This window comes from Vanellus vanellus (assembly GCF_965231255.1).
Source record: "Vanellus vanellus genome assembly, chromosome: 5".
NCBI classification, from domain to species: Eukaryota; Metazoa; Chordata; class Aves; order Charadriiformes; family Charadriidae; genus Vanellus; species Vanellus vanellus.
Genome location: NC_138910.1, coordinates 80,221,493 through 80,249,345, shown reverse-complemented (window position 1 = coordinate 80,249,345; position 27,853 = coordinate 80,221,493). Strand labels below are relative to the sequence as shown.

Here is a 27,853-nt window from a genome sequence, read left to right as displayed (position 1 = left end):
AATTCACTCTCTTGTTCCAGAGAACCAGGAGCTGCCAGCAGTTGGGGGAGGGTTGCTTTGGGTTGGTTTTGTTTGGTTGGTTTTTAATGGAACTGTAGCTAAAAGACGCATGTGGAGCAGGGAGGGGATGTCCTAGGTGGTAGGGTTAGGTAAGGAACCTGAGGGCCTTCTGAGCAACCCCAAGAGTTAGGACGAAGGCTGGAGCCAGGACAGAGCTGCAGCTCAACACCTGCTTGTAGCTAGGACCTTCTCTGCCTTCCTTGCAGGGCTGGGCCCTGGGGCAAAAGGACTAAAGAAATCTAAAGAGACCAGACTAATGATGGGGTACAACCACTGCAAAAGAGGAGAGGGATAAAGAGACAACTGCATCGACCTTTAGGTGTCTAAAGGGGTTTGCATAATCTGAATCCTAACTGAGGATATTTGCTGAATCCTAATTAACTTTACACATTGCTCACTTACGATACTACCAGAAAGACACTGCATTTTGAAATTGCTTCTAATGAGGATCTGCCTAGCTATTAAAAGATCCTTAAAACTAATATATTTTCTGCTGTAGATTTTAATTAAACAGCAAAATATTTGTTAAGAAAGCTATCTTCTTTGAAGGAATGAATAGAAGAGAGCGCATGCTCTGGACTGCCTAAGGTACGTTATTTTGTATTATCTGATTCAAAGGGTAAAACTTACTTTATGCATGCATACGAGAAATATTCTGCATTTCTTAGTATTTTAAACTTAAACTAAGAGCAGAGTTCTCTTTCGAGACTTATACAGGAAACTGTTTTATCATCACGGAATTGTTTAAAACATCCTAACATTTCACTGCAATCATTAGCATTTACTTAGTCTAAAAAAATCCAGACTACCAAAGAAAGATTGGCCACGCAGGGTGACACTAAGCCATGTTACTAGAAACAAGGACAAGCTGTTAAATCCTCTCCCAGAGTAAAGTGCCCTCTGTTGAAATACAGGCATATGGATTTTTTGCAGCCAGCATCACCCCCATATCCTGTGTAGCACAGCCAGAAGAAACAGACACTCAGAGAAGATGGACAGCCTGTTCCATAGAAGTGACTCATAAGCACACAGATCACCCTCAGACACGCAGGGTTTCACCATCGAACGGGATTAGGCCTCTTTCGTCCCCCCCACTGACCCCAACAGCAAAGTCCCACCAACTTCAAAAGGGGAGAACTTGGTCAGTAGCCAGTAAGTTACAACTATTGCAGCTTTTGTTTCTATGCTGTGTAAAGGCACTTTTTTTTTTTTTTTAAGATGGAAGACTGGTAACAAAGGCTCCCATTATATTGTGAAATACCAGTCTTAGGCAGGAATTAAATGAATAACAAAATCACATGCCCAGATCAAACAGTCACAACAAAGGGTAAGCAAAACATATAAATGTCACGATCAATCCTCTTACTCCAAGCATATGCTCTGTAAAGCACGATAAATAGTGTCTAACTTCTCCTCAAATCCTCAAGCAAACAAAAACATCCAAGCAGCATCTGTCATTTATTCATATTAACGAAGAAAATTAAGGCACCTTAGCCAGTATACCGGAAAATGAAACTCAAAGCAGGTGATAATACCAAAATTCATAGATATCGATAGCCCCACCTGACCTCCTGGACCTACCAGGAGACATTAACATCCCTTTCTGCCTCGAGCTCTGTTTGAGCCTCAGCAATCCATTCTCCACTTAAGGGTCTTCAATGAACTATATACAACTTGAACCTGAATACGACTTTGCTCTTTTTGTGTGTGTGTGTGGTTTGGTTTTTTTTTTTTTTTTGTAAACTCCACAAAAGTGAGCAGTTAATTTTTCAAGCATTCCCCAGGAAAACATGCAATTAAAAATACAATATAACACAGGCAACTTCCACCACTGAATGCCAGTTCAGCTGTTAGCGAGCAAACAGCTAACAAAGAAAATATCAGGGTTTCAGATCACATCACCTGGGAGGACTGCTGTAACTACATACTTGAAATTCTTCATTTTAACAGGAAGCAATCGTATAAGCATAAGAGGAAGAAGTCTACCCTATATACAAAGGCTCCAAAGCAAGACTATATTACGTGCAGTCTTGTACAATTATGTTCATTATACATAAATTACTTTATCAAACAAAGCCATAGGTTTAGTCTCACTTGAAAACACCCTTCCTCCTAACATCTAAGGATTTTCTGAGGGTAAATAGTATGTTTTTATAATCCCTGGGCTCTGTCCAGCAGTATCTGCCTCATAGATGGCCATGAGGACCTCCAAGCGTTGAGGGCCAGCAGGAAGCAAACCATCTGCACAGGCAAAGGGATGATCACCCTCACGGGAGAGGAAGCAGGGAACAATCAACCAGACCATCTGAAAAGAGCCATTAGAAAGCAGCATCCAGAATATTTGTTAAAAATCTAGAACCAATTTATGGGAAGTAGTAATTCCAAAACAATAAGCGAAGTAACCTCCAGCTGAGGTGCTACTCATGGGACATAAACAACTGTAACCAGTTTTTGAAAATAACCCAGAGACACAGCTGAAATAAAGCTCAACATAAAGAACAAAAGCAAAACAATAAAACAAGAGATAAACACAGGAACAGACCATCGGAGAAAATGTTTCTCTAAGTGTCCAGCTGATCTTTAAAATTTAATCACAATTCACCAGTCAATGCTTCTTTACATCTTTTATCAAGAGACACTTCACTGTAAAGCCCTCTAGTACATACTGGTCATGTATTTGCAGGGGCCACTTAAACAAATCAATTAGTCATTAGTACCGGGTGAGCATCCAGCTTAATGAAATAGTCTTTTCATCCATTATCATAGATCTGAAACAATGCCTGCAGAGTAAATGATGCAGTATCTTAAAAGTCATGCTGTGTTAACAATTGAGATCAGGGTTAGAGAGATCATTGTAGAGCTTTACATAATTTTCAGTTTAACAATAAAAATCTACATGTAGCTTACTAGGACAAAATTGTTTGGTTAATTTTCAGGTATTAATAAGCTTACATTCATTTTATGGGATTAAAGTCTGTTTTAAGTTTTTAAAAAAGTTACCCAAGGTCTTAACTAGTTAGGAAGGTTACCAGCTTTCTTAAAGGACTGAACAGATTTCAAAACCAGTGCAAGACACTTATTTAATTTTTTGCTTCCAGCTAAGTATAAGTTGACAGGAAACAGCTCTCTATAAATAACAGTTATAACATAACAGATAATACTAGCGAATCCAGAACCAGGTTAAATAAGGGAGCTCAGGAACCAAGCCTAGAGCTTATAGTTACTCTATTTACAAAGCACGCGTGGGGCTAGGCAGCACAGAACAGCAATCCCAAACATTGGTTTTGCAAAACAGGGCAAAGCCAGCAGTAACTAATTCAAAGTGTGAGTATACTCACCTTCTCCAAAGCTCAGATGCTCCTATCATTGCTGTAAACAGAAAGCATCAGTTATTCAGAACACAGACACTATGGCCGCCTTCTCCTGATGGTGGGTGCTTTCACAAATTGATTAAAGTAATGAGCAGGTTTTGTTTTCACATACACTGGTGGGATCAAAATCACCCACTTAATATATTGACCAACTTAACTACAGGAGTACTGACCTAGAAAAGAAAGAGAGCTTTGATGTCCTCTGCTTCCCTGCTCATCAAAGCCAACAGAGCCAATGTCTTACTCTAGACTCTTCTAAAGGAAGGGAAGTGGAAGAGGTCAAGTACTACCTCACATACCATCTTTTTTTTAACACTTTTTTTATTTACCATGTACCTAAGAGATATGTAATGATAGTTTACCTGCAGGATTGAATATGGCCTTTACAATACATTCTAATGCATGCAACAACGGTAATCCCACTTATTGCAATTAGATCATGGCTTCTGAATTTTATTCATTATATCATTTATACCATTATGAAAGCACCATTGGATGTGTTTTATCTTTCCTCTCACACAAGAGTCTGTTGTCACCTCTTGAAACTTAAGACAGACAAATACTTAAGCGTCAGATATGTTTATTAGACAATTCAAAAAGTCAGTTTTATTAGACAATTTGAAAAAGAAAAGTAGAATGTTTTAATTTCTATGTTTTAATACTTCATCACCTCAAGAACCTGGCAATCACAGAAAATAAAAATAGTGTTTACAAAAGTTACAAAAGCTGCACTGCATTCCGAATTACACAAAACATGATTAGTTGACAAGGAAGCTTTATAAAATGCAGTAACAGATTTTCACCTGATGATGAAACAGAGTGATATTGCCATGTATATGCATTCACAAAATCAGCACAGTATTGAAAGTAAGGCACTTTGGATACATAGTATTCGCTTTCATATAGGAAAACAATTTCAGAGAAACCACAGTAAATTGCTACTGGTAGATAGTGACAGTGTGCCCAGTACTGGCCATCAAAGCACCAGGTTTGTGTGAATGAGTGAAACTCTTGATAGAAAAAGCACTGAATTTTTTTTTTTTTTTTTACCCTGACTATTTGATATCGAAGACTCATTCAAGCAAATTTAGTTTTAAGGAGGTCCAGGAAGATTTCCATGATTTAAAAGCTGTTAAACACAATTTTTAAAAAGGTAAACAGTTTAAAATAAGAGTTCATGGTGAAAACTGCATGAAGTTCACATTAAGGATTAGTGCATGTAGCTGCTTCAGAAGAAGAAAAAAAAAACAACAAAAAGGCACTGACTTCTCCATTCAGTGTTTACCTGCCATCTCACGAGGTACCGACCAACCACAGTAATATCAAAGGAAATATGGCACAACAGAATAATTTGTCAGAGAAGCAACCTTTCTTCAAGACTGTACTTTCTAGTCCTCCTTTTCATTTTAGATTGTCATACGTTTACTGCCTGTATCCCAATCCGCCACAAGCACATTATTTACCAACAGATCTAGAACAGAGTCTACAAATAATGATTCTCTAAAAAATTAATCTCAGCTGTTTTTCACACACCACTGTCTTGAAAGCAAAATTGCATCAGTAATTGAGTAGTTTTGTAGCCTTCTATTGCAGCCTTCAGTACATAAATTCTAAGGAGTAAAAATACTCAAGAACCCAACCCTGCAAGCTCACGAGTACTTTAACAGGAGTTAAATAGAATTGTTAACAATGACTTTAGGCATTAACAGGATCAGGCACTTAAATTGTGTATTATTGTTGCTGTTTTACTTCACCAACTTGAATGAAAAATGCCACAGTATGGGAAAAAAAGGAACTTCTTCAAAAATCAAAGCAGGACTGATATATGGAAACTATGATTACTTTAAACAACCTGGCTCATAATTAGAACAAATAATTTCCACAGTAGTCCTTTACAAATCAGTAGGGTCCAACAGATTTCACCTAAAGTCAGGAAGGAGACACCATAAAAGAACTTGTTTACGCACAGCATCTTTACAAGTCTATTCCTGCTAGGTCTTTGAGGAAGCATTAACATCCAGAAAAAGCTGTCATTTAATGTTAATTCTTCTTTTATAAGAATAACAGCCTAGACACACTCCACTATAAAATACAGCTACTCAGCATTCCTCAGCACTGAACTGTTCACCTTACACACATCTCAAGTTTAAATTTAAAACATGTAATTAACCTTTCTGAAACATGATATTCCACTCCTAGTTAAGTGATATTACATTACTTGGACCACAGAATGATTTCTGTACCCTTCTTCTAGGGCACTTAGCATGAACAAAAGATCCAGTATCAGACCGCTCATGTAACATTCATTAATTTGTGAACCTTTGCTCTGCACAGCAATCCACAGGACACCATTTTGCAGTAGACGAGTATTGAGAGAATTTGGAGAGCAGCGTAAGTAGTTCCATACAACTTAGGGGGCAAAAAGCACTGCATTGGTGAAGCTGCCTCATCTTGCGGGGTGGATTCCATTACCTCCTTATACAATGCCCCTCATACAGGGTGATAGTGGTCAGCTGTGACCTAACTCACAAAGGGGAGTTGGAACTAGAAGATCTTTCAGGTCCCTTCCAACCTAAACCATTCTATGAACTATAAAATACTCATTTGCAATCTGCTCATCTAAAGAACTCGCAATAGTAAAACATACCCTATGCGGGAATTCTCCTTCTTACTCCACAGAGCAGAAACCTCTTTTATGTCCATTTTTCTAAGAAAGAATAAACTAAGGTGTCTCCTCCTTTGCAGATTACTGAAATGTCTTCCAGAGTTAGGGTTGTTTACAAAACTACATGCCACCACAATATGCGGGATTCAGCAAGTCAAAACAGTGATAAAGGTTACTTTTACAGTTGTGATTATGTGAATGTTTACTAGGATAATGCCATTTAAAAATATAATGTTTTAATATAACAATCTCTTATAGATAAAAAAATAGTAGTTGAATAAGTATGTTTTAAAAGCAATGAGGACTGAGGAGATAAGAAGTCCCACCCAGCTGAACACTCACTTCTTTGCAATTCAGGCATTTCACACATAAGAGTACAGAGTCATATACTACAATGTGATTGCAAGTGTCCTGAGCGTAGTTTCTTCTTTTGTTTCTTCATAAGAGAAGTAATGTCAGCTCTAAGCATTAAAGAAGCATTAAAGTATATTATTCCCAAAATATATCCACAGTTGTTAAGTTGAATAGGGACAAAGCCTGAGTATCTTGGGGGGGAATTATTTTTTTTACATGAACACCATAAGTGGAAGGAAGAATGGATTTTTAACCAGGGTTATTTTCTTTTTCTTTCATTAGGTAGTAAAAGACTTGGCATGACCTATGTTTGTTTTTATGTTGTCAAGAAAAAACACTAGAATTACAATTACTCAGATGAAAAGCAACTATTCATTCATCCCTAACCAAAGCAGAAAGATCGATTAAGTTGAACAATACCAAGTAGGATAATCTTTATATGGGCCTATTTTGATTACATGGTTAAAAAACCCAACAGGCATGATGACCAATACCACATGTATCAATAATACTACTGCAATTAAAACAAAAGTTAATGCATATATAGTGAAAAAATGAGTAAAACAGTGTATGTTTTGTAAACTTATTTGGGGACACATTTGCAACACTGATTCCAGCTTTTACTGAATACATTAAGACAGCTGTCACAAGGGCTTTTTTTGGCTGAAATGCATTTCAAAAAAAAGCATGTTATGATCTGATAATGTAAAACTACATGCATATGCACATACATACATCTCAGCGTGCACACACACACGTGTTATAATATATACACATATACACACATAGAGTATACATATGGTGATACATGCTGTAAAATATTACCAGCTTCAGAGCGATGTCCTACCACTGTTCCCAGCTAAAGTCATCTCCTCTACCAAACACAAGAAAAAAGCCTAAAATAGTAAGGAAAATGACTGCATTGCCAGCCAGCACCAGGCCACAGGCTCCCCATTTGATCTGAAATGCAAGGAAATGAAACAATCAAAGTAGTTCTTATAAGACAGCTTCAGGCCAGTTATTTGTATGCATTAGATAAACTAAACGAAATACTACAGAAAGGTGCTAAAAGCATAAAGAAAAAAGACAAACAATAAATAATTCTATTTATGTGAATAATTATTCAATTAGCAACCACTCATATTACTAACACAACACTTCAGACAGACTAATAACGCTATGTTTTAGAACAAAATAATTACCTCGCTATACCAATCACTAAAACATACCCAAGTCACAGAAAAAATCCGGTGAAACTAGTGCTCTCCTTTAATTGCTATGCAACAAAATAAAAGGTCGCCTTTCAAATAAATGTCAATATCAAGCATGGAAAACAGTACGTGGTCTTAAAGGTAAATAGCTTTCTTTAACAATCTGCCCGATTTTATTGAAATAAGCGATGATTAAGACCTAGTAACGAATTAGAGTTCCCCCTCGCGGTCACTTCTGGTTCTGTCTACTGTCAGATACACAAAAACATAACTGCAACATCAAGGAAACTGTGCATTACAAATAAGTTAAAACTAAGCACACAAGTTTTAAGCAAAACTGGAAGACTGAAGGGGAAAAACAATGCAACACACAAAAACGTTATTGGGTAGTTCGGGAGACAGGACGAAAGAATTCTTTGCCTTGCAAACAAGCGTGACAAAATCTCACCACTGAAGAGCAGTTCAGAAAGCAAAGAGAAAAGAAGCTAGCAGAATTTCCTCAGGCTTTGAGGGGACAAAGCATGAGCTTGGGGAATGCTTTGAAAACCAGAAGGGCAGCTCTGGAAGTTTGGCCTTTTATCTTTTAACTGATAATGCTTTCCAGTCACCAAGTTTTCAGCATCCTAAATGGAGAAAGCAGACATTCGCAGATAAAAATAAGGAAGGTGGCGCAAGAAGAGGTGCAAAAGGTGATGAGACAGAGAGGCATGAGATGTAGGACGAAATAATATCTTGTATTAGACCAGAACAAAGCTGGAAAAAACCCAGCTAAAAACTTTTCAGTCATGCAAGTCCTTTGCTCAGATCAAAAAGCAGCACAGACAGACAAAATTTCAACAGTGATTATTTTCATCAGAATCTAGAAATATCACAGTAATGAAATTAAAGACATGATTTACAAACAGCAACAGTGCACTTAAAGATTATACTCAGTAACTGGTGTCTTACAATAAAAATTAGGAAGCAGAACTTACCGCTTCAACCCGTGCAAGGATTATAGGAAATCCAAAAGCAGAAACAACAATTCCAGTTGTGAAGAAATATGCCAATTCCCTGCAGGCACTGCTGGCTGCATCACTGTCATCACTTACTCTTTTTGCAATGAAGTGGGGAATGGGGCAGATGAAGTAGAATATTAAGACAAACAGAGGCCAGTACACACTGGGGAGGGGGGAAAAGGGGAAATACATAATCAGTTTTAGTGGATGCTTCAATAAAACATATCTTCTGTTTAGGAAAAGTAATTGCAATAGCTGTAATCCTACTTTATGGTTTGAAAAGTGGATTACATGATTTAACCACAAGCTTTCACCCAAAGGGGCAATCCTACCTCATTTTCCCTGTGTACCAGCACAAGCACCCATATGGCCTCGTATAGCACAGGATCCACTCTCTCACACCACCACCATTTATTTCACATTTGCATCACCTTGCCGATTCAGCTCATGCCACCACCCACCTTCTGACAGTCACCACACAGGGAACAGGAAAAGCACGCAAGTGGGATGGGAACCGGGAGCTTTCCCAAATTAGAGGGATCCTGGAGCATAAACAAGCTGACTGTGAAGGCACACCCTTGCACGCTCACCCCTCTGCCAGAGCTCTCATTGGCTTCACCCGGGTTTTTAAGTGTAATAGACACCCCAGTTGGAGTCTTGCGGTAGGAGGGTTGTTTAAAGAAACAGGGAAGTAAGGGAAAGAATTGTGCGAGGTTAGAAGTGACTGTTTAGCAAGATGGCACCCCTTTTCCTGAGAAAGGATACAGCTGTTTTCAGTCATTTTTTTTTACTGGAAATTTAAGTACTGGCTAAGGAGGAGGTATTTAATCACAACAAACTGCCGTGTGTCAAGAGCCAGAAAGGGGGCGACTGCTGGAAGGTAACTAGAGCCAAGCAGCTCACTTAAATGAGATTAACACCTCAATGAACAACTATAAAGAAGGGGAAGTTTTGGAAACGAAGCCGGCCCGCTCACCCGTAGTACTCCAGGGCGCAGCCCAGCATGAGGAACGTCAGCCCGATGGCTCCGCTGAAGGAAAGCGCCACGAGAGCTGCAACGGCACAAGGCAAGGCGGTGAGGCGGGAGCCGCCTCACCGGTTACCGGTCACCCCTCCCTGCTCCCCCGCTGAGGCGATGCCTGGGGAAGTGGAAGCGCAACCCGGCCGCTCTGCTCCCTCAGAGGGACCCGGCCCGCGGGCGGGACAGCGGCTCGGAGCTGCCGTACGGCAGCTCCGAGCCGCTGTCCCGCCCGCGAGCCCGGAATCCTCGGTACCTTTGATGCCCGCCATGTTGGGAGCTCTGAGGGACGCCCAGCTGAGGTGGCGGCGAAGCGACTTCCGCCTACCGGCCGCTTAACCCCGCCCCCTCCTGCATCACGTGAGCCGCCGCCTATGGGGCGGCCCCGCCCACTCTCGGTCGCCATGGTTACGGGGCGGGACTGCGCTGCTTCCAGTCAGGCCTCGGGGCGGGCGTTTGACCTGCGTACGCACAAACATACATATATATCTTTATATATAGCGCATACGTGTGTAAATACATGGATATGTGTGTGCACAGGCGCGATTTAAATACAGAAATACAGTTTTAAAGAGCCCCCATCCATCATTCGCTGCCAGTTTGCAGACTACTTCTGAAAACCCGTTTTCACCCCCAAAAATGGGCCCAAGCGCCTGCTTGTCTCACACAGTTCCTCCTCAGGATCTGTGTCATCCACTCTCCTGCTAATCTACTCCAACAAGGGCACATTTATTTTTTTTTTTAGAGCAGTATTTTTCAAGCCTTAGATATTTTGGGGCACCCCATTTTTGACCCAAGAGCAGCCTTTTTGAGGGAGATTTTGCACAACCCTTCAGATACACCTTCCCAAGGGAGATTTTCTTTAGGTCTCTCCCATCTCAGCCTATCAGCTCTTCTCATTTCATACCTTGTCTAATACATATTGTGTTTTCCAATTTCATGATGAATTTTAATTACTTTAGAGCTGAGAGATTACAGACCAAGATGGCCTCCTAATTAAAACAGGATGCTTAGGTAACTAAATGCTCCATGTGAAATTTTTTTTAGGATTTACAGTTGCCCTCTTGCTCCGCTCTGGCTCTCTGAAGTGCAATAGCATGAGAATAGCAAGTGACAAATTCTTTCCAAAATGTCTTAATTTGAGAAAACCACCCGGAATGCCAACCTGTGAATTACCGCACAGAATTAGTGACCACTTTAAAGAGGCAATATTGATACTGGCTGAGTATCGTGTGAACTGGTGTATGACGTTAAGCTTGTGGTCTGGTCACAAGTTGTGAGCAGCAGTCAAGCTCAGCATTTCTGGGCTTATTTTGAGGCACACAAACAGAAAATGATATGGATACCCTTTCACTGTACTCTCCCACACTGCAAACCCTTTGGCTGTCATCAATAAGCAAAAAAAACCCTAGGAGTTTTAATACAAGCTTACATCTTGGACAGTGAGATTGAGTGCATCCTCCGCAAGTTTGATGACGACACCAAGCTGTGCGGAGCGGTCAGCATGCTGGAGGAGAGGGATGCCATCCAGAGGGACCTGGACAGGCTTGAGAGGTGGGCTTGTGTGAACCTCATGAAGCGCAATAAGGCCAAGCGCGAGGTCCTGCACATGGGTCAGGGCAATCCCAAGCACAAATCCAGGCTGAGCAGAGAATGGATGGAAAGCAGCCCTGAGGAGAAGGACTTGGTGGGAGTTGTTGGATGAGAAGCTCAACGTGAGCAAGCAACATGTGCTGGCAGCCCAGAAAGCCACCCACATTCTGGGCTGCATCCCCAGCCGCGTGGCCAGCAGGTCAAGGGAAGGGATTCTGCTCCTCTGCTGCTACACTCTGGGGTACTGGTATCCACCTGGAGTACTGCATCCAGCTCTGGAACCCCAAAAGAAGAACATGGACCTGTTGGAGCATGGCCAGAGGAGGCCACAGAAACAACCAGAGGGCTGGAGCCCCTCTGCTGTGAGGACAGGCTGAGAGAGTTGAGGATGTTCAGTCTGGAGAAGAGAAGGCTCTGAGGAGACCTTAGAGCCCCTTCCAGTGCCTAAAGGGGCTCCAGAACTGGGGAGGAACTCTTGATCAGGGAGGGGAGCCACAGGATGAGGGGGAACAGTTTTAAACTGAAAGAGGGGAGATTCAGATGAGATATTAGGAAGAAGTTTTTCACTGTGAGGGTGGAGAGCCCCTGGTGCAGGTTTCCCCGAGAAGCTGTGGCTGCCCCATCCCTGGAGGTGTTCAAGGCCGGGTTGGACGGGGCTGGGAGCAACCTGGGCTGGGGGGAGGTGTGCCTGCCCATGGCAGGGGGGTTGGAACTAGATAGTCTTTAAGGTCCCTTCCAACCCAAACCATTCTATGATCTTGGTACAGCTGCTGCTAACGTAAACAGTTTTGTACCTACAATAAGTATGTATACACACACCCGACTTAACTTGTCTAAACAATCCAAAAGTAGAAGCAAGTTAAGTTACCATCTTCTGTTTCAGCTGAAGCATTTTTCTCTTAAGCATGAAAGGGTGCATCTTTTCCCATTGCAAATGTTGTCTAAATTAAGCCCTTACTGTTCTAATAAATTTGCCTCCAGTAAGGGGAACTCGCTTCTTCATGGAGCTTGCTTACTCTTGAGAAAATAAAAGCTCTAGAAAAGAAAAAGTATTTGTTTTTAGAGCAAGTAATTTATGGTTACCTTTATGTGTATCACACAGGTCCCACCCAACCCTGCACTAGTGCAGAGGTGTTAGTCATACATGTAAGAGCCTAGACAAAAGAAGTTTCCATTTAAGATACATGGATTCATTGGCGTTTATCCAGCATTTGCAGAGCAATTACTCTGAACTGTGTATAAAGCAAGAAGGTAGAGTTTTTTTCCCCCCACAAGCACAAAAGATACCCGAATATGTTAATTTGAGCTTTTTAATGTATATACAAATGTTTCAGACCAGTCACAATTTCATTGAGTATATACTGTATTTACAAAAATTACAGTAATTTAGTCAAACAGTAAACCTGAACATTGATAACCTCTGTCACTACCAGATATGACAAGAAAATTTTTTTTAGTTAACTATTTTGATATACATATGTCCTAATACTTTCATGCATCCATAAAAACTTTAGGGATGGAAGTAACCAAAGCTTAAGTGGGGTAGGGTTTCATTTGGTAGATAATGATGGATTTGTATTTTGTGAATGTATGAGTATCCAGAGTTATGTGCCATGACAAACTCGATACAAAGCTAATGTAGTTTTCATTATTAAAAAAGTACATTATAGTAATGAGATCCTTTTTATTATATAGGCAAAGGTCACAATATCTACAAATGTGAATGAGAAACAATAAACCAACAAATCACAGGAACATGATTCACATTCCAGTTATCTCTTTAAATAAGACAAGCACATACTGGATCAAAACATTAATAAATAACATCCAGTTTGTTACTATTATCTTAAGGTCTTTTATATAAAAGGAGACCTATGTGTTGGTTTCACATTTTCAATTAATGGTAGTAAATAATGGACCAATACAACAAAAGGATGACTTTTATACAGAAAGCAATGTACTTTGACACACTGTCTTTGCAGTAAAGGTTTTGCCACTTGAAAATGTAAGTGCAACAACAAGTGGATTGTCTTTAAAAACCACCAGCTTTAAAGACTCACATCAGATAGCAACCTGTTCCTTAAGCAGTAAATACAAATTATTTTCTGCCCATCTTCATAATATACCTGCCCTTCCAAAGTTCAAATACAGATACAATGTGTTGGTAAATAAACGGCTAGCTTTAGTTATTCTACAAAAGGAGAATGCCAGAATTTGGGGTGAAGAGCATAACTTGATTTTTTAACTAGGAAAGATGCTTCAGCTTTAGCATCAGAGATACTTCCTTGTGATATTATTGCTTTGGTCCAATATAAACTTTTAAGGTAAATCAATTTGCGCTGTGTTTACCTCAAAAATCAGACCTTGTCCACAGATGTCTACATGACAGCTTGTGCACTACAGTCTGAAAAGTGAAGTTGCAACAGGTTGCATTCTGCCAAGAGCCTTTGCCAAGTGCTCTGGAGCTGATAAAGGCATAGAGGTGATACAAGTGGGCTGGAAAAAGTCTTCAGGATCCTCAGGAGGGGAATTGTTACCTACAGACTGGGAAGTTTCTAAAACTTTGCAGCAGAGTTTTAGTTTGTTGATATTTGTTTTGTTTGATGTTTTCAAGCTACTGATGAGAACTTCATAAGAAACAGTACGCATGCTCATTCTTCACTTTTACAAGTGTGGATTCACCCTTCCCCCCAATTCCCTATTCCCCCAGAACTGCTGTTTAACAAACCAATGAGGTGCTGATTAACACCAATTACTTATTTGCTTTATAAGACACTTGCTCCATAACGCTGAGGAATGTCTTCTGCACATTTCATTGCTGGACTGTGAGGTGAAATACAGTATTAATCCATAAAACAGCAGTCAGCTGCCGCACTGATCTAACCCAGGATTCAGCTTTGTATCTGTTCAGGCATACTATACTACATGAGCAATTAAGCAGCAAATGGTGACTGTTAGAAATGTGCCTAAATCACATCTGAGCACTTAAATTTGATAAAGTTTGATCCAAACCTAGGAATAAAGTACATCAAAATTTGGGCTTCACCACCAGTTATTGAACTCAACTGAAGTGTTGCCATACCACATATCACAAAAAAAAAAAAAAGTAGGAAATTCACCAGCTACACTGTGTCGGAGACAGAACAATTCCACCTTTTCCCAGAATGTGTTCTCTCTCACCCCACTTGAATCCAAAGAAAAATATAAAAGTTACAAGAAACTGTAACCCCATGGCTCTCATACAGTGAGCCAGGTGGCTAGAGTTCCTCTGGGCTCAGGATTCTTGATACAAGTATAAGGAAACCTTCCTCTTGTTCTTCATGATAAGTATTAGGCTCTTAGTTTTCTGAAACGTCTGAATTTCCAGCCAGAGTTTGGTTGATCTGTGACATTTGTGACAAGAGACTATATAAGCACTAGCACAAGTCTGTAGTGGAGACGGAGAAAGTACCTAATACAAGGGTTTTTGTCCTTGGTTTTCAAATTCTGACCAGGCATCGTTTAGCTCCATAAATATCATCTTTGCATATTGTTCATATGGCTGCCCAGTAGCCTGGAATAAAAAACAGAAAGAGGGATATCACATCTACCAAATCAGACTACAAAAAGTTAACATTTGAGCAGCTAGATTCTCAAGCAGTTAGCGTTCTCCTTCCACAAATGGTTTTCCCTTATTCTTCGACAAGAATAAGCTACTGTTGAGGGCTGCTTACCTTGTTTACAGCATAAGAATTTGTTGGCTCTTCAGCTCTCCTGCTCCACAGAGCTGATAACCCCTCAAGTGTGATAAAGCACTGCAGTCCCAAGGGAAAAAAAAAAAATTGAACCTAGGCTTTGCAACAGGCATTTTACCTGCACCAAAGGGAGAGACCTGCCACCTGACACAGTTCCTTGATAAAAGCAATATTCCTGCAAGCCTCTGGGCAGCCCGCATCTTCACAAGCCTTGCACACTGCCCCAAAATTCTCAGGGCCTCCACGTCCTTAAAAGTGGAAGCCTCATTGCCATAGGGTTTCCCAGATAGCGTCATTACACTCTGGTTGGCAACTGCAAGCAGCAAGACCACAAGCCACAGGTTGGCTAATCAGACAACCTGATTCTTCCATTTTAGATGTTTGATTTTAAGACCTTTCTCCTTTCATATGCCTTTATCACACCCTCGTCTTCTTTATCAGGCACATTATTCTGGGCTGTTGTTCACCACCAGTATGGCTTAGAGTCAAAGTGAGAACGACAAAAGCTGAAGATCTGAATCTCTGTTGCTTGGAGCAGTGAGTACCGAGCACAGTCTTGGGGTGGGGAGTAGTTAGAGTTCTCACCTTTCAGAAACTGGCAGAAGTCTTGAACTAATACTTTCTACAAAGCTGTTTATAAATTAAGCAATTACATGTAATGCTTTATAATTAAGAGAATAGTTACAGTTTCTGAACAATATGGAACTAGGAAAACCTTACCTTGTCAGGATGAACGACAAGCACTGCCCGCCGGTAGACCTTCTTCACTTGCTCTGGCGTGACAAGATCTGCCATACTAACAGGTTTCCACTTGGTCTCCCCTGCCCATAAAACTGTATGCATTGTGGACAACAGGGCTCTTATATTTCTCTCCTTCCCTTCAATCCATTCCAGGACCTGGAAAGGATAATGAGTCACAATTTATGCCTTACATCAGATATTCCAGTAGGAAAAAGTTTCTTCATTTGAATAGCAATGACTCCAAGGAGTATCTTACATTTTTTTCCAAGCTTTAGAAAACCTTTGGAAGATGTTTCCCAGTCTCTACTTTGTCTTTAATTTTTATATTACTCCTTGAAAGTTAAGCTTGAGCAACATCCCTGCTAAAAATACTGCTTATGAACAGTCATTAGATGGAATAATCAAAAAATAAATTAAGTGTTTAACCGCATGGCTCTTTAGCAAGCTTAATGTCATACCTAAAATAAGCTCAACTGGAACTTTGCTGTTGATGTCTATCTTTTGTGCATGTCTAGAGTTAAGTCTTCTAAAAACTCATGTTGAAGGTTGGCTTCAATACAAATCCTTTTAAGCTCTGAAGTCAGAAGCCTCAATTCTCTCCACATGCCTATTTCTACCTGCAATCCAGCAGTCAAAGCAAGCAACAGGTAGGCCACTTTCCTAAATGATGCAGTCCCCCTCAGTGCTTGCCATCTTAGTCTACAGCTGGGGAAGCTGCGCAGAGAGGCTGTGGAGTCTCCTTCTCTGGAGACATTCAAAACCTGCCTGGATGTGTTCCTGTCCAACCTGCTCTGGGTGACCCTGCTTTGGCAGGGGTTGGACTAGATGATCTCCGAAGGTCCCTTCCAACCCCTGCCATTCTGTGATATTTAACAGTTCTAGGCTGAAGAAGTGATTCAATGACATTAAATGCATCAGAGCAAAGGGAACTGTGCTGGGAAGGGAGAATCAGCTGGGTGCTTCATTTTGCTGGGGGAGGAGGGGGGAAATGTTGCCCACATTAAGTAGTACCACATGAATCGCTGAAGTTGTATAAATTTTGAATTGGGAAAAGTATTGCCCACTTGATGGCCTGACAGCTGTCCAGCTTGGTTATGAGTGGCTGATATCCATGTCCAGCATGGTTGCTGGCACACACTTTCCAAAGTTTAAAACCTTTCCACAAGATTGAAATAAATAAATAAATAAATCTGTTTTCTGGAAGTTTGCTTGGCTTTTGCTCTGGCTTTTTCTCTCAGCTCTGTATTCTTCTGTAATTATAATTTGTGGCTTCATATTTCAAATGTAGAGCGGGCAGACTGAATTTCCTTCCCTTCAAATAGACTTGTAGTTTGACAATTTATTGAGGAGAGAAGAGAAGAGAGAATTCCAAAGCATGCAAGATTAATGAGACAGAGGATTAGTTCAATTAGCTGTGCCTGCTAATCAGAGCTGGAGTGATGTGGAAGACCAGTAGCCCTGACAGTGGCACTGAGCAAGCAACTGTTTGCCACAGTCTGGTTTAGGACAGAAATGTAACCTTGGAGTTTTAAATCTATTCCAATAGATGTTCACATCTCCAGGGAAAGCATGAGGATTTATTATATGAACAAACAGCAGGAAGTTCTCACTTTCTGCCCCAAGACAATCTCATCATGGGGAGAACATGCCTCATTTCCCCAAAACCTGGGTTTGGCAGAAGGACTGGCAGAGACGGTCACTGCTCTTACCTGATTTATTTGTTTGTAAGAACCTATTTTGCAACAGAGATTTTACAAACTTTTTCTAAGTAGTATCTCTTATTCTGAGATTCTTCTAGATATTCCCCAACACCTGCAGTTTATGACTTTGTCTTCTGCTCACACTATCTTTCTGCTGTCTGGGATGCAAATGGGGAGCACAGCAGTTTATGATGCTAAGTTTGGACACCTACTTTATGGAAAGCAAGCATGAGATAGCATGTGGTCCTTGGGATCCAGCGATGCTGTGGAGGATGCGCACTAGATTAAGTGCCAATACAGGAGGACAGCTTCTGGCACTAAATGATCTGAAAGATGTGCTCAGCTGTCTTACATGCAGGACAGCCGGTGACTTTCAGGGGCAGTGTTTCAAGCAGCCTCCAGCATGATGAGATCGAAAGATACGTTGAGTGATTGTAAGAGCATAAACAAGAGCATTGCTTACTTTTAGTTTTTCAGGGTCCATCTCCTTAGCCATTTCTTCTTTTCTCATCTCAGCTATTGTTTTGGGGCCCTTCTTGTCTTTGTGAGCATTAAAGCCTTGACCAGATAATAGATCTTCGAAATCTGCAGATACTTTTGGTTTTGAATCTTAAAAACCAAGAAGATTTGAAGTTATCACAATACAGATTTATTTAACAATGCTTTTCTACCCAAGCCACTCCCACGCTTATCACTATAACAATCTCACAGTGCTAATGAGTGCAGAGATTCTCACAGAAGAGGTGTAGGCTAATGCTGCCTTTGAATTATTATTGAAGCCCATTTGGAACTCAAGATTTCCTAAATACTGGCATGTTTTAGAGTCTAGGACAGGACAACTAGTGTTGAACTTGATATATCCCCAAATGATCAGCATGACTTACTTGCTCGGACCCCAACCTGTTCAGGTGTTTGAGCATTAAAGCAATATTAGAAGGAGGTGACCTTTTGGATGCTGAACTCTGAAAAGCTTACCAACGTTAGCTGGCCCTTTTCCACGTTCGTTTTGTGCTCCTGGCATTGCTGAGAAGCTCACGTTGTAATTGGGCTTGTTCTGGGGAGAGGCGTGAGGCATGCTCGGCTGGGCTTTGGGTTGTGCCTGCTGCCAGCCATAGCCAGCTCCTTGCTGCCAACCGCTGCCGCCCATGGGCTGGGGAGAAGGTTTCTGCGGCGAGGGGGGAAATCCTCCACCCATGCCTGTCGGCGTGGTCGGTTTGCTGGCAAACGAAGGGCCACCTGCAGAGCATGGGGAAAAGGAGTGACGGTGAGCATTAGCAAACAGGATACCAATTTGCCTTCCAAAAAAGGGAACCTAAACAAAATCTCCCGGGCAGCTGGCTTCTATTTTCAGCTCTGCCACAAACTTATTTTTGCAACATCAAGCAAAGCCCTTCAACTTCCCTGTCACTGCTCTGTAAGCTGCTTAAGAGACAGCACCTGCCTTTGAAGATTGCACAGGAATTGGAGTAGCAGCTCCTTGGGGAAAGGCAGGGAACGCCACATGCAGGTAACTGGGATCCACAGCTGCTGTGTGCTATAGTGGCAACATCAGGTTAAAGTATGTTGAAATAGTATCTCCTTACGCTGTGCTGATGTAATACTATCCCATAGAGTGGTGTGTTTCAGCACATTATTACTTTAGGGGATGCTTAATTTGTGGTAGGAGGTAGGCAGTGTTAATGTTTTGTTATTTGACACTAACATCCACGCTCAACTTTGAGCTCTGAAACATGTCATGGAAACTGGATCAAGTGCTTTTGACTTAGTGATGAACAACAAAAATGTGGTTAAATATCCTGTGGATGCCAATTAATTTGTTTTTAAACTCCGTAAGTTTGCTACAGAATACATGTTTTAACAGCACCTCGATGGCTCTGACATGAGTCTTGGCATACTTTTTATTTTGCTCCTGCAGAGCAGCTAGAGATCCAGCAGAGGGAACTGGGAAACCTAATTCCAGAACCATGCTGGTACTGACGCAAAGGAGAAAACAAATATCAGATCAAACCACAATGGCTTGCAAAGAGCTGAGGGCAGTGACAAAGGGAAGAAAAAAAAAAAAAAAAAAAAATCTATTTACCAGAGTCAGAGAAGCTGACATGCCAGGCTTTATGGAAAACTTAAACAATTTGTCTGATCTGCCTTTTTAACAGTGGGGTCAAATGTTTGCCGATTGTTTTCAGAGATAAATAAAAAGGAGAAAATGCTTGTCTAAACAGTCAAGCAAACAGTCCTTTGCAGCCAGGTGCAAGTGAAAATGGGTTCAGGGTCCACCTTTAGACAGTACCCTGAATTAGAGGCAGATTGGTGAGGTTCCACAGGTTTCCTCACAACGGACAAAAATGAGTCAAGTCTAGAAGGAAACAATTCCTCAGGGACCCCAGTAGCTTTGAAGAGCCAAAGGCTGCTCCCAGGCGCTGCTCCAAGGTCTGTACCAACAGTTCTGTAGTCAGAGTGAAACAGAGCATCCTTAGCCAGAGACTGTTTAGACTTTTTGAGATAAAGTTTACGCTTTGCAATCCATATAGCCTACAAGGTCCTAACAAGTTGTTAACAGGTTTTTTCATGGAAGATCAGTAAAAGCGCAGATTTATGAGAGCTTACAGAAGATCAGGCAGAAAGGAAAGCTTGAAAGCAGCACCGGCAGGCATGTAGGCTGAGAGGACCCATAGAGCTCTTTGTCACATACTGGGCTGTTCATTCTATTTCTCTAAACCAGAGTTGTTTGGGGGTTTTTTAAGTAAGAGATGCAAACCTGCTAAACTTGCTCCAAGCGTCCCCAGATCAGCAAACGGATCCAGTGTTTGGGGTTTAGCTTGATGAGTGGGAGTGCTATGGAGGGATCCTGTAGGACTGGTGGCAGCTGACTTACTTCCCACACCTAGGCCACCTTAAAGGGAGAAAAAGAGAAGGGAAAAAAAAAAAAAAAGAAAACCCATCAGTTTTTATTGCTATTTTACATGAGTACAGCTCTTATCCAGTGCTCAGTCACATGATGTTAGAAGATTGTTGTTCAAATTAAGCATACTACTGTCAGGTTCCTAAGCAGTCTCAACTCAGCGTTGGCCCAGCCTACTTGCACACCCACTCACAATTAGGCTCAGCAACAAGAACGTTCCCTAGGCTGTCTGCACTGACAGAGTAATTATGACAAATGGATATATTTTAAGAACTAGAAGCCTTCAGGAAGCAACTTTTGGTAGGACATGTATACTCTCCCAAGATGAGAGCAAATCATGCTATTATTTAGTAGCATCCCAGGAACACATAGTGCTTCCCAAGTCCTTCTCATGGCTCTACACTGGAATGAAACACGATTACGTCCACCAAGCACCTGTCCTGCTTCAAGCCCTGATTTCTCATGGAAAGGAACTCAGATTATTTTTTTCTTTTTTCTTCTTTTTTTTTTTTTTTTTTTTTTTTAAATAGAAAGAGTTTGGTAGTCTTTAGCAAGATCCTCACCTGGATGACCGGGAGATCAGAACAACAAGTACAGATGAGACTAAAATCCTGATGAAGTTTTGTTGTATTAGTCAAAGTGCTAAGCAACAGAAAGAGGGAGCGTGTTCTCTGTAGTCATTGGTAGCATTTTCCCCTCTGCTTCTCCTCTCTCGGGGCTCCTTAAGGGTTTTTTGTTAAGTGTCTTGAATTTTTATGGTACATACCTGGTTTGTTGGGCCAGTCCCAACCACCGGAAACGTCTGGTTGTATGGAAACCGTTGGTGTGCTAGAAGCTAAGCAGAATGATTGCATATAAATATCTCAAAGTAGTAGAGCAAAAACAACGTAATCCAGCATCTAGGAGGAATGGGGGCAAGGAGCAGGAGAGACAGTATTGTGTCCACCTACCACTTGCCAATTAGAAGTTAACTTCTCCCCCACGATGGGCATTATAAATTTAACTTTTATTTCTGATATCATGCCACAGAGGTAGGTGGAGAAGGACACAGATTTACAGCGTTCATTTTATGGTAGCTTTGGTCAGAGCCTTTATATACTTCTTTAAAAAAAAAAAAAAAAAAAAAAAACAAAAAACAAACCAAACTTTACCACCATAATAACATGAGGTTTAGTATTTCTGAATTCATCTCAACCCAAGGAAATATTCTACACGCAGAAGGCAAGGATGGAGAAAACAAATACAGCAAAGAAGCGCACACAGATGTAAACCAGAAAGAATACACACAGTCCTTCCTTTAACCCTGTATCAAATAAAGTCCGTACATCTATGCAGTTCACCCCGCCAGCATTTCATTATCTGTAGACACTAGCACTGTAATTTAATACCTCATCATGCTGGGATACCATTTAAATCCCTTTCATTAGTGCAGCCAGCTCCAAGTGCGACCCAACCATCTTATTCACAGAGTTAATATCCAATACCCGAGCTTGGCAAGGCAAGGATGCAAGTAGTGCCAGCAGCACACTGGTTCCCTCCTTTGTCATTTTAACTTTCCAGCGAGACTGTTGCACCCAAGGGATGTGTTAAATGATGAGACACAAATTTGTATCTGAATATGTTTCAGAGAAGGTTAGTTTTGGCATGGGGGGAGAACAGGACAACTAAAGAACATTTCAAACAAAGAAAAGTCCAATAACAAAAATAAATCCTACTCTTCAAATAAGAGTCAAATTCAACTGTGAATTTGGCTGGGATTATCATCAGATCTAAAGAAAGCAGATGCCTGTAACTAAAATCACCAAAAGACATGTGTTTTTTCTAGCAGGCTTAATATGCCATGCTCTATTTAGCTCAATTAATTGTAGTTTGGTTCAAACGAGACCTCATAACCACAGGAATATGCAGACAGACATTCTTCATGGTCTCTTTTTTCATGTATACAAATAGCTTATTAATTAAGTATAAGACTTGTGCAAAACTAGTCGCATCCTACCACATTTCAAATTATGAATATGCTTTAAGTCTAGAGATAAAAAGCTCTTTCCTATTTAGTGGGGTTTCTGTGGTTCAGAGTCATTTCATGGTAAGCATCAGTTTGTACTTAATGGCTCCATCACTATTTAAAAGCAGCATTTCATGTTTACTTAAATACACTAGAAGAGCCTCCCTTTCTTACCCATGTGAAAGGGATCGCTGTGCACAGTTGGTGAAGGACTTCTTGTTGCTTGAAGGAAAGGATCACCAGGGACAGCTGATGAACCAAGAAAGGAACCCAGGAGGTCTGGACCAGTTTGCTTAGGGCTACTTCCAAATGGATCAAAGGCAGTGGCTGTAAAAATATATTTGAGAAAACTAAATCATTAACTTGTACAATGAATGTGCTTCAGGGAAAAGACACTGGTGTGTGGAGAAGAAAGCCTCATACCTGCAGCTACCAGATAGGAGGCAGCACGTGACTGTGGGAGAGCAACTGGAAAGTATCAACACCCTAGCCAAATTCTAGGGGAACCTAGAGATCCACATGCCTTAGCCATGGCAATGCATTGGAAAAGACAGATGGGATCAACAAAAGAGAGGAGATGAATTTAAGAGCAGTCAAAGTGAGTACTTAGATATTTAGACACTTTGGGTGAAGTTTCAACTTGCAAACACTGCCAATACATAAATGGATGGTGAGGAACAGCCTGGAGCTTGGAGTTAGTGCCCTGGTGCAATTCCTGCCTCCTCTCAAGAGCTGAACGCAGCCCAAGATGATTTTAGGTTGTCAAAGCTTATACATACTGAGGGTAAAAGGGCCATCTTTTAGAAATAGCTTTAGAAAATAACTGGCATCCTTCCTGCTTAGCATCACTTGTTACAAAAATCCAGTTCATTCTCAAACGCCATTTCTGATGAATTTGTTTAGCCTACTGTCTTTCTTGTAAAAAAGAAGGCCAACCAACCAAAGAAACCCCTATGAAGTCACTCAAATTCCTACTTGCCAACAAGTTTAAGGTAAAGAGCATCCTGAACAGATGCAGATATACTACTATAAGATAGATACAGTCCTGAGAACCTATGCAGTGTTAATGATGCTACTCATTACTTATGGCACTCGTTGTTTAGGATACTTAATAAATTACTATTCTTCAGTTATCTTGCAAGATCTTATTCTTGCTTTCCAGGTTTGGGACAGTTTAGCTGTGTGACACTTTTCCTTTCTCTTTCAAGCACCGGTCTGGCTCTGCAAAGTTCGACAACAATATCCAGAGATCTTTTCCTGATATTGTTGCTGCACCTCTGCCTTGCGAGGCGAGTGTCTACACAACCTTCCCACTCTGGGCAAAAGCTCTCAGATGGAACATACAACAGCCACAGCAAGATTAACCTTCTCCTTATATAAATGACCTGATTTCTTCCACTGAAACTTGTATTCTTCTCCCCTCTCCTGCTTCCAGTCCTCAATCTACTCCTCTTCCTTCCTTTTGCAAGTTTTGGTGCAAGAAGATTATAACTGCTCCTGTTCCTTTTGCTTCAAAAAACCACCATTGGCAAATCTGGTGTTTGAGTGTACTAGCAGACAAACCTCCCCAAGCCTGCGGGTTTTTTTTTTATTCTAGCTGAGAAAGGAGGACTCAAGAAGAGTCTTCAGAAATTGGCTGCGTGGCCATCCCATGGTAGGTGCTACCATTGTCAGTCCCAGCATCGCCCAAGCCTACGCCTCCTTAACAAAATGAGAAAATACCATTTCTGTACAAGAAAGTTGGCAGGTGTTGCAAATGCTTCAAATTATCAGTTGCTGAGAAAAAGTTAAGTAAGCATACCCTGCTCTTTGAACCAGGTACATGTTGGCAACATCAGCTCTTAAACCGTGACATAAAGGACGAGGCCAAACCAAACACAGGGCGGCTGTGCACCTCAGTGCGGTGCAGAGACCTGCTGTCAGATCCAGCCACTTGTTCTCATCCTGCCTTTGGCAAAACTGGGCATCCCTCAGCAAATCTCAGCAACTTGGATTGGGCTCTTCACCTATTCACTTACAACTGGTTTTCACTTCCCCTCCTCCATTCACTTAACCCTCCTGATGGTCCCTCTTTCTAAGATCTACTCAACCGTTCCTTCCACCAGTCTGATCTCAGTCTGGCTTTGAAGAAAAAAAAAAAAAAAAAGATCTTATCTGTGGAAAAGCCAGAAACAGCAGAACTCCGTAGCCATATTTCATAGTCCAGGACCAGCATCATAGCTCCCAACCCCCTAAAGTTAAAAGTTCAATTCAAACTGCTATGGGTCCACCCAAAAACCTAAGAGGCTTTAAAAAAAAAAAAACACACAAAACCAACTTATTCTCTTCATATGCATTATTGGACACAGAGTAAGAGCAAAACTGATGATCTCCAGTGGCTGTCAGTGTAAGGAGCCAGCCAAACACTTGGGTGAGCTCCAGTAAGGACTTTAGGGAGCAAACCAGATAACCCGGTTTGTGTTCTTGACTGTGAAGATGTACCAGCTCCTGTCTCGGAGCAGAGGAGCTGACTGGCCTCTTGGGACCCCTCACAGCTCTTAGTTTTCATGAAATGAGTGTACCCAAGAGGAATCCAACAGCCCAGAGCAGATCACAGGTGGGATTCTCAAAGCACGTGCCCCACCAAGTCACGCACTAGGCATAGCCACTATTACCTTCTCCTACCCTTGGGGACGGGGATGGGGATGCTGAAGCTGCGGAACGACGAGGAGTTGACTGCACAGATCCAGGTCCCCCCACATGGAAGACCTCCTCAGCAGCGGGCTGTCCACTTTGACTCTGGGAGCTTGGCCCGCCAACCCCAAACAAATCATTCAGCAAGTCTGAGTTGGAAGGGGCAGCAGTGGGCTGCGAGGGAAAACTCTTGCTCATAGGGCTACCATCCAGGCCCAGCAGGTCCACGTCTTCAGGAGGAGGTGGTGCCGGAGGCTCTTGCTGCTTTTTGCTGTGTTTTGGTGTCCCGTGGGGCTTGTCACCGCTGGCATTACTGTGCTGACTGGAAAGGGACAAGAGTTCGTCATCTGACTGTTCGCTTTCCTCATGCACCAACGCTGCTCGATCCTCTGAGGTGGGGTGAGAGCTACTTTTGTCAGATTTCTGATCTAAATGATGATTAAAAATAAAATTAAGTAGCTGTTAGTTTTGTCATCAAAAAAGTCCCATAAAAGTCAGCTTACATGCAGAACAAAAGCCTACCGAGAAAACCACAGCAGCATTTTGTTGGATTTTAAAATAAGAGTCCCTTGCAAAGATTAACTTATAGTCTTTGCTGGTCTGCATTTTAATAAGGCAGCTTTATTGATCAGGGAACACAGACAGATGGTAATTGACTCTCCTCAAACCCAAAGAGCCAGCAAAGCCTACAGATGCAAACCAAACAAGTTTTGGGTCAGGACCAAGCATCCAGGGTGATCTCCAGCTGTGCCTCAAAATCCAGGCAAGATGAGGCTCACTGTGAAGGACTAGGGGCATAAGCCACCATCCTAGCTGTGCCCCCAAGGATCGCTTACGCTGGGCTCCTACCCAGCACGGTGCTGATGCCAGAGGAGGAACACTGCGTTCAGCAGCACCATGAGATTTTTTGAGGCGTTCAGCCCTAGTAAATGGCCTCTCGGACAAACACACTCAGTGCGACATCCTTATAGCACTATACATGAAGTGCACCATTAGGAAAAACCAGCTTAAATTTGGTTTTAGAATTGAGGAGGCCTCAGGCGAAGCTTTATGCTAGAACAATGTCAACATTTGTCATAGCACAAGCAGGCAACGTTTGAAGAGGATGTTTTAGGAAGTTTATTCCCACTCTATTGCAACATAAGGGTGCGACCAGCAATATGCTGTGATCTAATGGGAAAGACATGTTACAATCGGATCCTTCAGCCTGACTCTCTGCTCCAGGGAAGGGGGGGTGGGGGGTTGTTGTTTATCTTGTTTGAAGCAGATTTTGCTTTGAAGACCAAGTCTGCATACCTTGCCAGCTGAGAGATGAGAAGAATGCACTCTGTCCAACGTTTCTTATGTTATCCTGGGGTGAATCAGTGGGACCTCTACCTGCAGCACAGAGCACCAAATAAATAAATTCAAGCAAAACAAAGTTCAGCATGCAGGTAAGCATGTAAATTGAATAAAATCTGTGCAGCTCCTACCTGCCAAAGCAAGAGTGTCCTGGTGCTCCTGATGAGAGGAGAAGAGAATGGTTGGATTGATGTCTTTTGTCGTGAAGTTCTCCCATGGGGGAGTTAATTCGGTTTGTCTGTCGGTAGATTGTATTTCTATCTCCAGTATAACATGAAAGAGCTGAGGATATTTGTCTGGAGAATCACAGGCATCCAGTTCAGGCCTAAATGGGGACAAGAGCTGCACAGTTAAAAAGGGAAAGGATATTTCTGCAAAGCTATATAAAGTCTTTCGATATATGCCTGCACACAGACTTTTTCATCTGTGAATATTCTCCTTCAGCCTTCATAAGGCTTTTAGGCTTCAGGTTTGATTAATGTTCGGCTTAAAATACTCACTTGGTGAATTTTAGTGTGGTTGTTCCCAGGGCTATGAATCCAGTATGAAATTGAATTTGGAATATTTGTGTGTTGGTCATCTGAAAAGAAACCACAGAGCATCAGAATAAACAAGTGCTTAAATTCATTAAATTAAAATATTTCTTTATAACACATGCAGACAGTTAGTTAGGTCTATTTTACTACCAGTTACTATATAGACTAATTATAGCTGCTATATAAGCTAATTCATTCTGCTTGTTCTACAGAAAGCAGAGCTTTTCCTTCTCAAACCCAAATATTTCCATCTGCCTTAAATTCTGGTGCTGCTGCCTCCATGCAGCAAAGTGCCTTTCATTCAGGAATGTGTCTTCGTGTCCCGCTTTCCTTCGTTTCTGGGATCTACTTGACATTTTAGCTCTTAAGTGAAAGATATCTGTTTCCACTGATTATACTGGAGCAACAGGTTTGTACCCCAGGAAAATGTAAGACCCTTTCACTTGCAGTAAATGTTTCAGTGAAGCATCATCTGTACAGGAAAAATCACCAATAACAAATGAGGAAGAGAAAAACATTCATTGGTGACTCTGCAGCTTGAACACTCAGGTTTTGAGCATATCATCAGGAAAATTATCAAGATCTTATTTTAAAATATCAGAGGAAAATGTGACCCTCAGAATGCAGCCACCACGCCCAGGTAGTTTTGGGAGTCCGGGGGCTCTCCTGCCTGACCAGCCATGCAGCACTTCTGCAGGGAGCATGTGAACCCCCTCAAAGCAAGTGGGACAAAACTTGGTTCTTCCCTTGCTCTTTGTGCTTTAAGTCACTACAATCAAGACAGGTTATTTCACCAAGTGAGCCAATCAACCCACAGCACCACAAAGGTTAATTGAGCAACTTATCAGTAGTTGTCGTACACTCAGTTTTTACAGATCCAAGTTTTCCAGGCTGAATAGAATACATTTCCAAATGACCAGCCTGCAGGTTAAATGCTCTTTCCTATCTCCATGT

The 27,853-nt window shown here is 41.5% G+C and overlaps 2 protein-coding genes across 3 annotated transcripts in view; both read right to left on the bottom strand.

The window, feature by feature from the left end:
* Positions 1-7,002: 7,002 nt before the first annotated feature.
* LEPROT (leptin receptor overlapping transcript) lies at positions 7,003-9,979 on the bottom strand. Its single transcript, XM_082484226.1, has 4 exons — positions 9,934-9,979; positions 9,636-9,711; positions 8,636-8,822; positions 7,003-7,410 (listed from the first exon to the last, which is right to left on the bottom strand). The coding sequence occupies exons 1-4, from the start codon at positions 9,947-9,949 to the stop codon at positions 7,294-7,296; spliced, it is 396 nt and encodes a 131-aa protein (XP_082340352.1). The 5' UTR covers positions 9,950-9,979; the 3' UTR covers positions 7,003-7,293.
* Positions 9,980-14,721: 4,742 nt separating this feature from the next.
* DNAJC6 (DnaJ heat shock protein family (Hsp40) member C6) overlaps positions 14,722-27,853 on the bottom strand; it is a gene marked incomplete at both ends in the record, with an annotated part of 37,388 nt that continues 24,256 nt past the window's right edge. The window contains 11 exons of one of the 2 annotated variants that reach the window (XM_082484490.1): positions 14,722-14,823; positions 15,725-15,901; positions 17,909-18,054; positions 18,421-18,681; positions 20,201-20,335; positions 21,111-21,179; positions 22,524-22,676; positions 25,004-25,450; positions 26,319-26,399; positions 26,495-26,688; positions 26,864-26,943. In XM_082484490.1, coding sequence (XP_082340616.1) covers positions 14,722-14,823; positions 15,725-15,901; positions 17,909-18,054; positions 18,421-18,681; positions 20,201-20,335; positions 21,111-21,179; positions 22,524-22,676; positions 25,004-25,450; positions 26,319-26,399; positions 26,495-26,688; positions 26,864-26,943 — 1,845 coding nt within the window. The remainder of the gene's footprint in view (positions 14,824-15,724; positions 15,902-17,908; positions 18,055-18,420; positions 18,682-20,200; positions 20,336-21,110; positions 21,180-22,523; positions 22,677-25,003; positions 25,451-26,318; positions 26,400-26,494; positions 26,689-26,863; positions 26,944-27,853) is intronic. The other variant, XM_082484491.1, reaches the window with a different exon arrangement.

Excerpts from the sequence above, each read along its gene's own strand:
- LEPROT (XM_082484226.1), bottom strand. Across the intron at positions 8,823-9,635 it reads TGCGCCCTGGAGTACTACGG|TGTGTACTGGCCTCTGTTTG; the intron begins GTGAGCGGGCCG and ends CCCCCTCCCCAG. Across the intron at positions 7,411-8,635 it reads TCCTTGCACGGGTTGAAGCG|ATCAAATGGGGAGCCTGTGG; the intron begins GTAAGTTCTGCT and ends CTTGCATTTCAG.